Consider the following 15,803-nt stretch of genomic DNA (forward strand, 5'->3'; position numbering starts at 1 on the left):
ACAGTTTCTAAAGAACTTTTACACTTCAAGCATGAAATTCTGGAGTTCTTTACAAGACAATTAAATTTCACCATACATAATTGCTGAGAACCAGGCAGATGGTATTATTCTTGGTTGGTCCATTGTTTGGCTAACTCCATGGACAAGTCAAGTAACCTCGGCAGTCAGTGTTCACACTCAAAATATGTTACCTTGGATTTCCAGAACAGTGGTTAACAGGAAGGTGAGGTGGGGGCTGAGGTGTATAAAAGAACGTGAGGCTTTGCCAAACCATGCATTCTCCTGTCTCCCTGGAACAAGATTTTGATAGGCCCCACCATCACCCTCCTCCACCAGAATTGTGTTGGGGCCCCTCGTGGAGGTGAAAAGTCCACAGGTGAATTGCATTTTTGCCTCCCCCATTTTCTGGAGCTGTCTGAGCCTGGTACTTTTCATGCTTCAGCTCCTCATTTCAGCCGTTTTAATATTTGATAACTCTTCTAAGGTAGAGAATTATTTGGCAGCATCCTTAAGAGTATCTGTTTGAGGTCTTTTTATCTGCTGAACTTCCATTTACTAAATTGAAAAGTTGGTGTCTAAAATATTGTTTGATGACTCATCTAATGTTCTGATGAGGCAAAGGGGGTCATGGCGTGTCAGAAGTGTTGGCAATAACTTTCAATGTATTTTATTCAGGTTTAGTTACTTTAATATCCGAAATAATCCACTTTTCCTCTTCTCTAAGATTTTCAGACAAATTTGACTTTAACTCTGAGTTTGGGCCTAATTTCAAACTCATAGAAGTTTTTTGAATTCCCACTCTGAGCTCCCCCCCCCCCCCACCATGAGTTTCTTTTTCTTTGAAGGTAAGGAATTTAACCTTTCTAAAATTTAATCTTGATCAACACCCACCTCACCTGTTGGATTAACCGCATCATCGTTTTTCACCAGATTAGAAAACCACCGTCTCTTGCCTGAAAGACAGAGGGCGATTGATTCCTACAATCAACCTGGCTTCTCTTTGATTTTATAATCTGTTTCTAGAGATTATAGGCGAGCTTTGAATTCCAAGGCTCTGGGCCTGTCAGCTTTTGAAGGCAAAAACTTTGAAGCAGATCTGGGGCCTCGGGTTTCAGTGGGGATCCTTAGATGTTGGAGGATGAAATTAATTTGTTTTCATTTTGTAATTAAGGGAAACACCGATAATTATCACTACTGACATTGTAATGTTCTGGGGTTTTGGTTTGTTTATTTTATTTTATGGCTTTTGAAAGAATTATTGTTATTAGTTTGTGTTTTTTGAGAACGCCAATCAAATCATGTGGAAACCTGAGAGAAAAGCATAATCCTTGCAGAAATCCTCATGGAGCTAACTGGTTCTGTAAACCTACCTAGTGTGCATTTACTGAAAAACTACTTAATTACTTACCACTGATTCATTTGGTATAACTAGAAAATTCTCCAGCCCAGATTCAACAGGTAAAAAGGGTGGGGGGCAATTTCCAGGCCCATGAGTTCCATGTTTTAAATACTATGCACTTTCAAGTATTAATTATACAGAATTTGCACAAGGAGGAGGTTATTTGGAATTATATTTGCCAGTACTTATGCTTATAAGCTAGCATATCACCAAAAAAAAAATTTTTAAATAAAGATCCCTCTATACCACTCAATACTGTAATCTGTCACATAATGTAGTAATGGTACTTGTATATATCACCACATTTAGCAAAATAAATGAAGGCATATGTGAGTATTTTTGATAGAGGCAATACTTGCTCCATACACATTTGTACATTCCAACCAAGCCACTGAAAAAGCATCCCTATTAACCCAGAACTCCTGTTTTGCTTTGGGATCTTGAAAGATGAAAAAAATAAAATAATGGGAAAATGATAAATTAGAGTTTATCAAACCTCAATATAAAGCAACAGAATTTTAGTCTTCTAAGCATTTGCTGTAACTGATTCTTAAGGTTTCACATTTCATCTATAATGGTACATATATTAATTCAATAATATGCCATTGAAGTCACATAAGTGAATTTATATTTTTAATAATATTTGCATTGTGTGTTTACTGAAATAACCATGCTATGACACAGAGAAAAAATATATCTCTGGAAAATACTGAACAACTAGCCTAAGAAAATCTGCAGAGCTTAAAAGTGAACTTGTAGAGAGAAAAATTATTAATTTAGAAGTTGTCTGAATTTTCAGCCTCAAAGTTATTCGTGTTTCTTCCAGAATGCTGCTCTCTAAAGAAACTTCCCCACAGCTAATTAAAGGGCGCGCGCGCACACACACGCGCACGCACACACAATGTGGCTTCCCCTTAACGGAGGATGCGGCTCTCCACGCCCCCCTCCCTTTCCCCTGCAATGGTATGCTCTGCATTTGATCGTAAACTAGAGGTGCCAAGCTGTGACAGCTTCCCCAGCTCCACAGCCATTTGCTACAACCTAGGGCAGCCTGTGCTCAGTGATGCTTTCCTTTCCCAACAGGGGCAGATCGAAGTAGACAGTGAAACCACCTTCAAGTTAGCGGCGCTGGTTTTGCAGGTAAGAATCCACCAACTGCCTCTGCCCCGCTCCTTTTTTTTGTTGGTTTCTGTGAACTGCCTGCAACTTTGAAACTTCTGCATGGCCAGTGGCTGACGGATTTTTAAACTGGCTGGTGGTTTGCCAGTGAAAAACCTGAGCCCCTGTTTTCTGTTTTAGCGTAGTTTGCATGAGCTATAGTGCGATGTGGATATGTCTCAAAGGAACATGAAATTTAGACTGCGCTGAGGGAAAAAAGTGAAGACCATATTTCTGGGAAAGAGCTCCGGGGTTACTGAATTTGGGAGGCAGCAGTTGTTACAACAGCTGTAATTTTCATTTAAATTTAGTAACTTTTGTGTATGTTTTCTTGAGGTTGAGTTAAAGAGCCCTCTACTAGCAGCTGAAAAACCAAGTGTGTTCCATGCTGATTTAAAAAGAGAAAACAAATAGTATGTGCTGATTTACCTTTATCATGATTTAAGAGGTCTGCAGCCAGACTAAAAATGTGCCACTCGAATAGAAGAGCAGTTACCCTCGTGATCTTAGAAACATAAAAGGAGCAATAATCGCCTGGGCTTGTTCAGATCTATTTGTCTCTTCTGTTAAGAGTCAAAACTATTTCATAGATACTAGTGTTTTCTCATCAGTGCCACGTTCTTCTCCATGGTCATAGGGAAAGTGTACCTTGTGTACATTCTGCAAAACAAAACTCAGGGACTTTGGGGAAAACCATCAAGAGTAAAATTCCCTAAGCTTAATTAACATACATACAAATTGATTATCTATTTTTGTTTTTTATTTCAGGAAGCCAAAGGGGACTACACCAGGTAATGTTTCCTTTTCTGATATCACTATGCAAAATAACCCTAGCTGAATTTTTTTATGCTACTTTAAATAACAATGGAGGCAAAATCAAAAGAAAGTGAAGCCCAAGGCGAGAGACTGAGGTCTCTTCCGTCTTCAAATAGAGACCTATTCTTTTTGTGAATGAATCGGGGAATGAGGCTTTCTTACAATTTTTTCAAGCCAAAGTGACAGGGAATTGTAATCAGAAGCCCTCCAAAGTTCCACTTTCTGTCATCTGTTAGCAAAATGAAGCAATCTATAAAAAGCTTGGGTAGCCTGTGCTGCTGTTTTTTAAACTTATAATAATCCTGTGTTTGAAGAGTTATACCGTAAGCACACAAAGATTAAATCCATCAGCTGCTTAGTTAAGGGATCAATGGGGGCTTTCTTTTTGCAGCTGCCCTGAAGGGGCCTCACCCTTCATACACTTGACCTAACAGTTGTATTGTTGCCACCGAGCACTTGCTGGCTGGTTCTAACTGCCGGACTGGCCACCTCATCAGAGTGTTTCTGTTTGAATTCACCCTTTACCTGCTCCTTTCTGTCCTTTTCGTGCAATAGCTGTAGTCAGAGAAGTAGAAACGGTTGAAGGTGGAGGCAAGGCCTCCAATTAGAAACAGCTCACAGGCCAATGACCCATTGAAAGCCTCACCTCTAGCATGTTAATGTTCCACTCCTGGTAAACTTTCCCCATAGATTATTTACAGATCACCTCGTCCTCACTCCCAGCCAAGTCTTTGAATAGTGTGTTCTTTAACGGACTGATAACCAAATAATGCCTTCCAAGCTAGAAAACTTCCAGTCATGAGTAATCCTTCTCTCCACAAACTGCAAGCACTCCCCTCGCTGCCCGTTCCATGTGGTAGAATGACTGGGGAGTCCACTTAACACACTGTGATGCCCTTACCACACTCTCCTATTCTCTGCTTTGTACTCTATTATTTAAAAAATTTTCTTTTAGATTAGGAAATATGCTTTGAAGGAATCATAAAAATCAATACTCACCTTTTTTTTTTTAATTAAAAGAAAATACCAGAGGATAAAAGGAGGATGAATTAGTTTCTAGATCGTTAACATCAAGAGCTGCTGTGTTCTCCGCTGTTGTCTTTCCTGGAGGAGCCGTATTTCCTAGGAAGATCAGATATGCAAGGAATGCCGTCATGTAGGGGAGTGAGTCTGAAGTTGATTTATAAATGAGGGATTCGGGGCCAAAAGCTCACACTCTGCGGTCTGTGGACTGCTAACCCTTCCTTCCCCACTTTCTCCTGGTCAAGCGTGTGATGGACACCCTCTGAGCCTCATTCCTCATCAGGAAAATGACACCTACCCCAGAAGACTGTTGTGAGATAAATGTATGTAAACGTTGCCCAGGGTAGTATCTGGCATGTAGCAAGCTCCTCATACACTTGGGCTATTATTATTAATTATTATAGTATCGGTATTGCCCTCATCATTATGTCATTCTGTCTCGTCTCTTGGCAACCTCTGAAGAGACTTTTGGGGCTAAAGTGGGTCTGAAGATGCTGTAATAACGTGGTAGAGGAAAGAATAGCAGAGAAAGGTTGATTGTACAAACCTTCCTTAGGGGAGATGTCTTGCCTGGAGCAGAAGGCGGCTTAGAAGGGACCATCCTTTGGTAGGCCAGATCTTGTAGGCCTAAGACTTCAAGGTTGGTGAGTTAGACTGGCTAAGCCCAAACCACTCCTTTTACTTAATTGAAACTTGTTCCTGGTGGTTTCCTGAGTAATTAGTAGGCTGCAGAAATGGAGGACACTGTTTTGAAATTGCCTAAACCATGCTGAGTAGTAGAAGGAGCATAGGACTAGCAACATGACCCTGAGTGAGCCATTTGTCCTTTCTGGCCTCAGTTTCCTCATCTGTAAATTGAGATTAATGAAAAGAGTGACTTTGCAGGGTGATTTTGAGGAGATAAATAATGTAGAAGGACTTTGTAAATTATAAGTTGTTTTACAAGCATTAGTTATTGCTGATGAGAGTGAAAGAAAGAATAAGAACTGTGAACTTTTGTCATTGGGTCAATGCCAGTGTCAATGAAGTAGAAATTTGGTTCATTGCTACCGCCCCCTCCCTATCTCATCTCCTATCCTGTATGGAAGGATATATTTTTCCTCCAAAATTTTGTTATAAAACTAATTTAAGAAAATCAGGCACCGTAACATACCATAAGGCAATGTGGTACAGTGGTTAGAGCAGAGACGCTAGAACCAGATAGCCTCACTCGAATCCCAGGTCTGCTCCTTATTACCTATGTAATCTTGAACAAGTTATTTAAACTCTCCAAGCTTCAGTTTCCTCATCTGTAAAATGGAACTTATATTAATAGTATACACCCCATAGGATTGCTGTGAGGATTAAATGAATTAATGTTTACAAACTGCTTAGAACAGTGCCTGCGTCGACACTTTCATATTCCATCAAATTGATGGACATAATTCAGCACTCCCCTGTCGTTTCAAATATGAATTCTGTCCTATTTTTCGCTAATGTAAATAATGCTGTGACGAACATCTTTGTGTTGTCTGGATTGTGGTTAACGTGATTATTTTCTTAAGTGATGTTTCTCCAGTGGGAACAAGCAAAGAAAAATTCCTTAAAGGAGGCAAAGGGTAAAGGGCTAAAATGGAATTTACACTTTCTTGATACTGCTAAATTAAAATTACACGACATTCCTAGCTTTATTCAGTAACATCTCCTGAATGCCTAAAATGTGTCAGCGCCGGCCTGGGCCCTGAGGATGCAGAAATGTAGGGGCCAGGGCCTTCCTTCCCAGGAATTTGGCTTTCTATCAAGAGCTGCCTTAGTGGCAATTCGGAATTACCCTTTTCTGTTGGTTTACATGTGGCTGCAGCTCTTGGCTTTTAGAACTTCACTGAGTTTACTCACTGAGGTTTAAATGTAGACCAAAAAATGCCCCGAGTATCCTTCCTAGACCAGGGCGATATAGTTTTTCAATTTAAACAGTGATTGAATGGCTAATTCTTAAAGCTGCTCTGGTCCACCCACTCCTTGTGAATCTCTCTCTCTGTCTCAAATTTAGCATTTCCACTGCTGAGCTCACCTGGATCCCAGCCCCCAGACCAACTCCTCTTCCATTGTCGCCCCTTAAATGACGTCGCAGTTCTCTCTTAATCATCTCTAAGGATTTCCCCTTTCCCTTCCCACCCTTTTTCTCCATCTGTCAGACAGCTCCCTCCTTTCCTTCTCTTTCTCAGAGTCCTAGCTTTCTCAGCCCTCCTTCTCCTACACTCAACCCGACTGTTGAAGTGCATGTGTGTATATTGTTTGCATGAGTGCTTTCTCTGACATTATTTAAAAAGTCCATCCCTTATTTCATTCAATCCCCACTGCTATTGTTATCATCGCCATTTAACAAATTAATAGATGGAAAGTTTAGGCCCAAAGAGACTATGTGCCATACCCAGTGAGTTCCCAGATCTGTTCTGATTCCGTCGCACACTACCACCTGCACGTAACTCCCAGTTGTCTTTCTAAGGTATAGATTTGATCATTGTTGTTAACTTCCAAAAATCTCTTTCGGTTTCTCATCGCACAGACACCCACCCTCCAACACCCTAACTTGGCATTCAAGGCTCTACTTAATCCGCATTTTACATTTTAATCTCCCATACCCTACTGTTCATATCCCTTAATATCTGGTAATGCCTCTCTTCTCTTTTCTCCACATACTTTGTACTGTTTTGCCTTTGTGGCTTTGTTCAAACTCTTCTCTCTAGATTGCCTTTAAAAACAACAATCCTGGGGCCAGCCCGGTGGCCCAGTGGTTAAGTTTGCACACTCCACTGCAGCGGCCCAGTGTTTCGCTGGTTCGAATCCTGGGTGCAGACATGGCACCGCTCATCAAGCCATGCTGAGGCGGCGTCCCACATGCCACAACTAGAAGGACCCACAAGTAAGAATATACAACTATGTTCCAGGGGGCTTTGGGGAGAAAAAGGAAAAAATAAAATAATTTAAAAAATAAAAACAACAATCCTCCCCTTTTTATTTTGCTTCCTGCCATGTTTCCTTAAGAGTATTTTAAGTTTGCATTATCATAACCAGTAGGAAACCTTGCTCTCTGAAAGTTAATTAAAATAGTGGAGGGAGGACTTCCATTTTCTTTAAATAGTTGACAGCCTAAATTTCCAAGTCAGCCCTTAAGCTGCAAAGATAACAAGCTACTCGGGTAACACAACACAGACAAACACACAGAATTCCTGAAAGCTGACACGTGGAGGAGGCAAAGCGTTATCACTGAGCCAGACACAAATGAGTTTGTAACAGCAAAGCATTTTTGTTTTTAAAGATCCTAAAAGGTTGAAGTTACCAAGTAACTATGGGATGAGGGCACTTCTGCTTATAAGAAAAAGTGAGTGACTACAATTTACAATTCAGTGCTGGGTCAGAATGAGCGTGTATTGTCACCTAGCTTCAAATGGGAAGGAATAATTCACAATTTACAGCTGTGCCACAAAATGCAGCTATTTCCCATGGGAAAGGAACTTCTCTGGATGCCAGAGAGTAGTTAATGAAGGGAGGGGAAAAAAATCAAAGACTTTGAAGAACTTCTCCCCCTCGTTCTTACACCTCTGGAGCACTCAAAGCTTTAAAATATCTTTCCATTTCCAGGGCTCTTAAAATCAGTGACAATAATAAAAATAGCAGCTCCCAGGGCAGGGGCTGCACCAAGCACTTCCTGGCGTCAATGGGGAGGCAGGAGTGAAGACAGGAGCTCTAGAATTTAGCTGCATGTGTTCAAATCCAGGCCCAGCCACTTGCTCTATAACCATGGGTAACTAACCCCTCTGGAACTCAGTTTCTTTGTCTCAATAAATATTCCATGGCATTGTTATTATTACTAATATGTTTACTGTCACACCAACCCTGTGACAATAAGCACTATTAGTACCCCCCCTTTTTTTTTTTTGGAGGAATATTAGCCCTGAGCTAACATCTGCCACCAATCCTCCTCTTTTTGCTGAGGAAGACTGGCCCTGAACTAAGATCCGTGCCCATCTTTCTCTACTTTATCTGTGGGACACCTGCCACAGCATGGCTTGCCAAGCAGTGCCATGTCCGCACCTGGGATCCGAACCGGTGAACCCCAGGCTACCGAAGCGAACATGCGCACTTAACCGCTGCGCCACCAGGCCGGGCCCAGTATCCCCATTTTACAGACAGAGAAACTAAGCTTTGGAGCAAGTAAGTAGCTTACTGTCTAGAGAGTGGCCGAATTAGGACCCCAAGCCTCGTGTTCTTTACGGCTGTCAAGAGCCTCCTTTTTTCTATCCCAGCATCAACTTGTAAGAATCATTGCCTTCCTTGCTGGCAGAATAAAGAAGGCTGACTTGACAGAAATGGAACATTTCTGTCTTATTTCAGGCCAGGTCTTTCATGAATCAGCAAAATGCTTTTGTGAAAAATCTGTTGGGAAGTAGCTTTTGTTTCTCCGTGAAATGACTCTATTTTAAGGTTTGACTTAAGAGTACAAACAAGTTCTTTCGTAAATCAGTTCAGTACATTAATATTTTATTTATTTTTAGTGATTTGTAAATACTTCTGTGTTAAGCTGCTTTACGTGTCTTACAAACATTAACTCATTAATTGTCCTCTCCACCCTGTGAGGTTGGTATAATGTCATCCCCACATTACAAGTGAGGTTAAGGAACTTTGTGTGGTATTATATTTATATTACTATGTTATGGTATGATATTTCCCAATGGCTTGGCCAGATGTTATGTTGGATAAGCAAACAAGATAATAACAAACAGTGAAACACGGGCAAATAAGTATGGGAAATACCTGGTTAAAAGTTGAACAAAGTTCAGGTCTTGTTCGAGAAGTTTCCAATCTGCTCGTGTGCATGGCGAATCTCCCAGAAGACTCATAAGCAGGGACACTTGTCCCTGATGTGTGAGCATCTTGCCAGACCAGTGTTTCAAGGACTTCACTTTGTTAAGTGTGGGTTTATTTATTTGCTGAAAGCTCTGTATTAAAACGCCTTTGAAAGGTAAGCAGTTTGGGCAAGTCTGTTCTTCGTACTCCCTGCCAGATTTATTACTCCCCTCAATTTTAATTCCATTAACTCTTAGGTAGGGTAAACACTCATCAAGTTCTGAACTTGCTTTTTCTAAAGAGCCCTGAATTTGGAGAGAATCATCCATCCCATCCAATGGGCACTTTTTCATCTGCTCTGTGCATAGAATGTTGGGGCAGCTCAATATTGCGCGTTTGAACCCTCATTTTACAGCTGATGAACTGAGGAGTGACATGGTCATGACAGTTCAGGTAGACAAGAGCAGACCTACAGTCCCCAGGTCTCCCTGACTAGCTCAGATTTCCCGTTTTAGCTTACACCTGTGTGAGGAGGCCTGCATGGATCCTTGCTGTCCCGATGGAAGGCAGTGAGGGACAGTAGGCAGTGGACTCTACCGTGGTAAGTGGTGTTATCAGTGGAGTGGCCCCAAGTCTAACATTAGCCACTTGAGGAGATAGCTTAAGAGTGAGAAGGCAGGAAATGAGCACTCGGTCATCAGTATCCTTGAATACTTTGCCTTTTTCTCGTTGCTCAACCGTGTTCATTCTTGTCAATTAAATACCCACAGTGTAGGAGGTGCTGGACCAAGCAAGGGCTTGGTGATGGAGGCAGACTGAATTTCCGGTCTTTCTTTTGTTACTGAACCACAATCCTTCTGCATCCTTTATAAGAGACACTGGGGAAAGACATAGGCTCTGGATCCAGACAGGCAGGCATGAGTTTGAGCAAAGCCCTCCTCATCTGATGGTGGTGTGACCTTGAGCCATCGTGAAGCCATCTGAACCTAAGGTCCCTTTTCCTTAAGAGTTTTGCTGTGAGGATTGAATGCGATAAAGTGCCTTGCAAGGTGCCTGGTACAGAATGGAAATTTCATACCTGGGAGTTTGCTTCCACTTTCCACTAAGTCCCATCTATTAGAGTGGGATGCGTTTTTGTTGTTTTTTACCGTCTTAGCCATTTTTAAGTGTACATTGAGTGGTATCAAATACGTTCACATTGTTATGCAACCATCACCACCATCCATCTCCAAAACTTTTCATCTTGCAAAACTGAAACTCTGTGCCAACTAAACAATGACACGTCTCCCCTCCTCCCCCAACCTCCAGTAACCGCCATTCTACTTTGTGTCTGTGAATCTGACTACTCTAGGTACCTCATATGACTGAAGTCATACAGTATTTGTCTTTTTATGACTGGCTTATTTCACTTAGCGTAGTGTCCTCAAGGTTCATCTATGTTGTACCATGTGTCACTATTTCCTATATTTTAAGGCTGAATAATATTCCATTGTATGTATATACCACATTTCATTTATCCATTCATCCATGGATGGACATTTGGGTTATTTCCACTTTTTGGCTCTTGTGAACAATGCTGCTATGAACATGGGTATGCAAATATCTCTTTGAAACCCTGATTTCAATTCTTTGGGGAAGAGAGATGCATTTTGTAAGAAAAGTCCCTGGCTTCCAGACACTTGATTAAATTCCACCATTTATTGGGGTAGGGGTGGGGTGAGGGCGTAGAAATGTAGGACTGACATGAAATCCTTGTTCTAAATGATCAGATCTTACCTATCAAAATTAGTACTTAAAAAGTCCGCTGCGTACATTAAAAGTATTTTTGTAGGTGAATGTCTGTTGACATGCGAAGGTGATTACAATATATGAAGTGGAAAAAACCAGAAGTATATATGTTATTAATTTTTGTTAAAAAAACATGTATACCAATATATTTGAACTCATGATACATGTGTAAAAACTGATCTGTAAGTTATAGCATAGTGCAGTGGCATCTGAATTTTTTTGTTCATACAGCCCCAGTCTCAATATCTGTATACTTTTTATTTATTTATTTATATAATTATACATATGTAGAATCATGTGCATTTTAAAATATTCACAAAAGAATAATGCGTCCAAAGGGATGAGCTAGAGTAACACGTTCAAAGGAATGGACACACATAGACATCATTGGAAGTTCTAATATTTCCTTTCTGCACACCCGCAGACCTCCCCACCCTGGAGACTACAGTGGAGTGCGTTCTCGAGTTAGACAAGGCTGAGTTTGGTTCTGGGTTGCTCTTCTCATTGGTGAACAATCTTAGCTAAGTTACTGAACATCCCGAAGCCTCAGTTTCCTTCTCTTTAAATAGGGATAATTATAGTTCTTATTTTTTTTAATTGAGGTATGAATGACATATAACATTACGTTAGTCTCAGGTGGACAGCATAATGATTCGATATTTGTATATATTGTGAAATGATCACAAGAAGTCTAGTTAATATTAATCACGTATATAGTTACAAATTTTGTTTTCTTGTGACGAGAACATTTAAGATCTACTCCTTTAGCAACTTTCAAATATGCAATACAGTATTGTTTGCTTTCCACACTACCTGGTTTGTGGTAGGGGCAGAAGAAAGCTATTATCATTGTTGCGACTGACAGTTGTCTCAGGATGGTGGGAAGAGACATGTTTAGTTTTTCTTCTTCTTTGCATATTAGTGTGTTTTCACTTATCGACAGTGAAAATGTAGTGCTTCTGTCCGAATGTTTTTAGATGTTATTCTGTGTTTTTAAAAAACTCAGAGCTTAGCACAGTGACCTACAGATCTCCCGCACTGTGTCCTCTTTCAAAATGAATGTAAGATTTGTGGAAGACTGCCCACTTTGCCTAACAGAAACTCCCAAACCAAGGCTTAAAGCCTTTCTCTGCCACCCAGAGCAGGGAGCCCTGACCCCCTACAGCATGTGGGAGGCCTTTCCAGAGCCTCTTGGCTCCCAGCGGCCTGTGTGCCTTTGTGAACAGGCTCATTCAGTTCTGGGCACAGGCGCCTGAGGCTGGCCAGGCAGAAAGGAAGCAATTAAGACAGTGGAAACCTACCAGGGAAAAAGCTGTTGGCAGGGCAGACTTCATGGGTGTGTGACCTGTGCAGTCACACAGGGTCCTCTGCTCAGAAGGGCCCCACGCTGGGTTTGATGCTCTTCTGTCACCATCTTGAAATTCTTAATGATTTTTTAACAAGGGGCTCCACATTTTCATTTTTCACTGGGTCTGGCAAATTGTGTAGCTGGTCCTGGCGGTTGAAAACCATAGGGCATTGAGGAGGCTTGGATGTTGAATGCATTATTAAAAGAAGGGGTTCTCTTGTGGGAGTCTAAACAGATGCTCCATTGAGAAAGGTGGAACTACAGAGAATGCTACAAGCCAGCTGTTTTGCATATATGTCTGGGTATCTCTTAGCTTATCTCTTTCTGATTGCAACATGCATGATCTCCCAGGTCTGAGGTGTGAGGAGTAACATAATCTCTACCTCCTAGGGCTGTTGTGAACATTGAGAGAGAAAATGCACATGAAGGGGTTGGAACAGTGCCTGGCACCTGGAATATTCGTTTGTAAAAGCTTCCTAAATATTCAGTCCCTTCATCCTTGTGTTAACTATGTGAGCTAGGTAGTATTATTATCCTCATTTTACAGATGAGGAAACCGAGGCCCCGAGAAGTTGTGTAATTTGCCCAAGTCACATGGCTGGTAAGATGTGGAGCTGGGATTCGAACCCAGGCCACCTGACTGACAGCAGAGCTCATGCTCTCATTTCATCATTATGCGCGCTGCTCTTACCATTATCTACTAGGTGCCAGGTACTCTAAGAGTCTTTATGTCATGTTATCTTTAAATTGTAGCTGTTGAGATCTGCCCTCTGCAGAGGTAGAGGCTGAGGCCTGGTGGCCAAGGCCACGTATCTGTTCCACATATAGTGGAACTTAGATGTGAACCCTCATCCTTTGAATTTCCACTCTGCCTTTCCCATAGATAATTCTTCAAAAGTGAATCTCAAAGATGTTTAATGGTATCTACTCGACTGGGCTGATAATGCAAATGCAATTAGACACTGGGGAACTCCTGGACCCACGTGCCAGATGATTCTGCATGGCTTGTTTCTGGTGGTAATGTAATGTTGTCTGCACTAGCTCAGACCCTGGAGTCATGCTGGGTTCCAATCCCATGTTAACCTTGAGGAGCTTTATGGACTTCCACAAGTCTCATCACCTCGCTGTCTCAGTTTTTCCATCTGTAAAATGGGATGGTAATCTTACCTGTGGAAAAGGATTGTTGTGCAGATTATGTGCAGGAACTCACAATGTGTGCTTAGTTCAGTGCCTACCATGTAGTAAGTATTCCAAACTGTTAAGCTATTTTGCTCTTTTGCTTTTCAAAAAGAAAGGTTTTGCCTGTGTTTGAATAGAAGAAATTATTTTTGTTTGTTTTGATAGCTCTTTTTCAGACTTTTATCTCATTTAGATTTTAAGATGACCCTGTGAGGAAAGGAGTGTCATCTCCACTTCACAGAAAACTAAGGCAGTTAGGGGCAGAATCAAGCTAGGAACCTTTGCTTTTCACAGCTTAAGTGTTTTGCATTTCAAAACACTTTGTGTTTCACAGATTAAATACTTGATGCAAGTAAACAAAAACAAAAAACCAAGTTCCACCTTAATACATCTTAAATAGATGCTAACACCACAGTGAGGATGGATCCTGTGCAGGAAATAACTCTCTTGATTTATTTGGGTTGTCAGTTTCCCTCTCTAGGAGTGAATGTGGTCATGATGCCCATTACTGCTACTTGGTAGTAAAATGAAACTCAGCCTGGTTGGGCTTTTCAGATAGCGGCTGGTTAAGATATTTGAAGGTTTGGTATTCCGTATGAATAGAAAGTAACATGACATGAACTTCTACTCCTCAAAGATCAAACCAACCAGCGTCTACCTGAGCTAAGGGATGGCGTTTTGGGGGATGACGTCTGTATTCCCTCACTGATACACATTTCAGAGCCTTTTGGTTTGGTTCAAGAAACACTGAGTGGCAACATAACACATATTCAGTCTTATTATCTGTGTTCAAATGGCTGATGTGGTTAATCCAGTTTTTGTGTGATCAGGAAGGACACGTTGAGTCACACATGCAGGAAGAAGGGATAAAGCTTTGGGGCTTCCAGGTGACCATAAATAATTTTCACTTGTCTAGTAGGATATTTCCCAGGACAGGAACAGATTTCTTTGACTTTACATTCTTTTATAGGAAAACACTCTCTGTATTGATTATTTGTTTTGTGTGCCCTTTCTTCTAACTCTAGATTTGTATGAGAGATAATTTTTAAAACTTGTAGTAAAATATACATAACGTAAAATTTAGCGTCTTAACCATTTTTAAGCATATAGTTCAGTAGTGTTAAATTTATTCACATTGTTGTGCCGCCAATCTCCAGAACTCTTCAGCTTACAAGAATAGAACTCTGTGCCCACCGAACAAGTCCCCATTCCCCCTGCCCCCAGCTCCTGACAATCACCATTGTACTTTCTGTGTCTATGAATTTGTAAAATATTTTTATTTTAAATATTAACAGATTTTCATGTTAACCTGCTTCCCAGACTAAGTCATTCTTATGGGTTGTATTTCTTCTAAAAGAGTTGAAAGTTCAGAGTAGACAGGATTAGAATCCTCAGCAAGCTGGCTAATGTTTAGAAAAATCTCTCATCACATTTTCATTATTATTAGAAATTCTTTAGACTTAAAAAAAGTAGTTTGACAGTTGATCCCTATCGAGCATGCAGACGGATGGCATAATTTGTCCTCTGTTACAAGTTAGGCTGCAGACAAAAATTTAATGGCAAAGGAGTTCTAGCTGAGAGGACACTATTTCTTCCAGAACACAGGCAGATTTCTTGCATCTTGGTTAAAGTGCTGAGATGAGGGTCTGACTCAAATTCCATGGATTGGTCCTGATGTGGGAAGAGCAAGTTTCAAGGCTGAACTTCTACCAGTTACTGTGGATTCTGTTGAACCCCGTCCTAAAACTCCTTACAACTTGGGACTTGGCAAGTTCCCTTCAAAGCTCTTTTCCTGTGTGGTTTCTTACGAACCCTTAGGGTTGCCAGAGTTAGCAAATAAAAATATTGGATGCCCACTTAAATTTGAATTTCAGATAAACAGCCAGTAATTCTTTTGGTATAAGTATGTCCTAAATATTTACTCTGGTAACTCTAACCTAGATCACCCACTGGGGATTCTTCTCAGTGGTGATAATCCCCTCCCAGCCTGGTCCTAAAGTGGTAGGAGTCAAGTGGTTGGTAAAATCTTTGGTTTCATGTGCTACGATCAGAAAGGAAAGAACACATTTATTGAATATAGGCAGATGCCTTTCGCACTCTATTGTCATCTTCCCAAGAACTCTTGAAGTCAGGTCACTATTCTTTTTATAATGGGGAATCCAAGGCTAACAAAGGTTGGTTTACCTAAGACCACAAAACCCATAGGAACGTGGAGACCTGGGACTGAATCCACTTCTAACTCCAAACCTTATTACTGCAAATCAC

General features: G+C 40.9%; 1 protein-coding gene across 4 annotated transcripts in view; it reads left to right on the forward strand.

Annotated features, from left to right (window-relative positions):
• FRMD4B (FERM domain containing 4B) overlaps positions 1–15,803 on the forward strand; it is a 310,626-nt gene that overhangs the window by 242,966 nt on the left and 51,857 nt on the right. For all 4 annotated transcript variants that reach the window (XM_046666037.1, XM_046666009.1, XM_046666018.1 and 1 more), the window contains 2 exons: positions 2,483–2,539; positions 3,326–3,348. In XM_046666037.1, the coding sequence (XP_046521993.1) occupies positions 2,483–2,539; positions 3,326–3,348 (80 nt within the window). The remainder of the gene's footprint in view (positions 1–2,482; positions 2,540–3,325; positions 3,349–15,803) is intronic.

Source organism: Equus quagga, chromosome 1 (assembly GCF_021613505.1).
Source record: "Equus quagga isolate Etosha38 chromosome 1, UCLA_HA_Equagga_1.0, whole genome shotgun sequence".
Classification (NCBI taxonomy): Eukaryota; Metazoa; Chordata; class Mammalia; order Perissodactyla; family Equidae; genus Equus; species Equus quagga.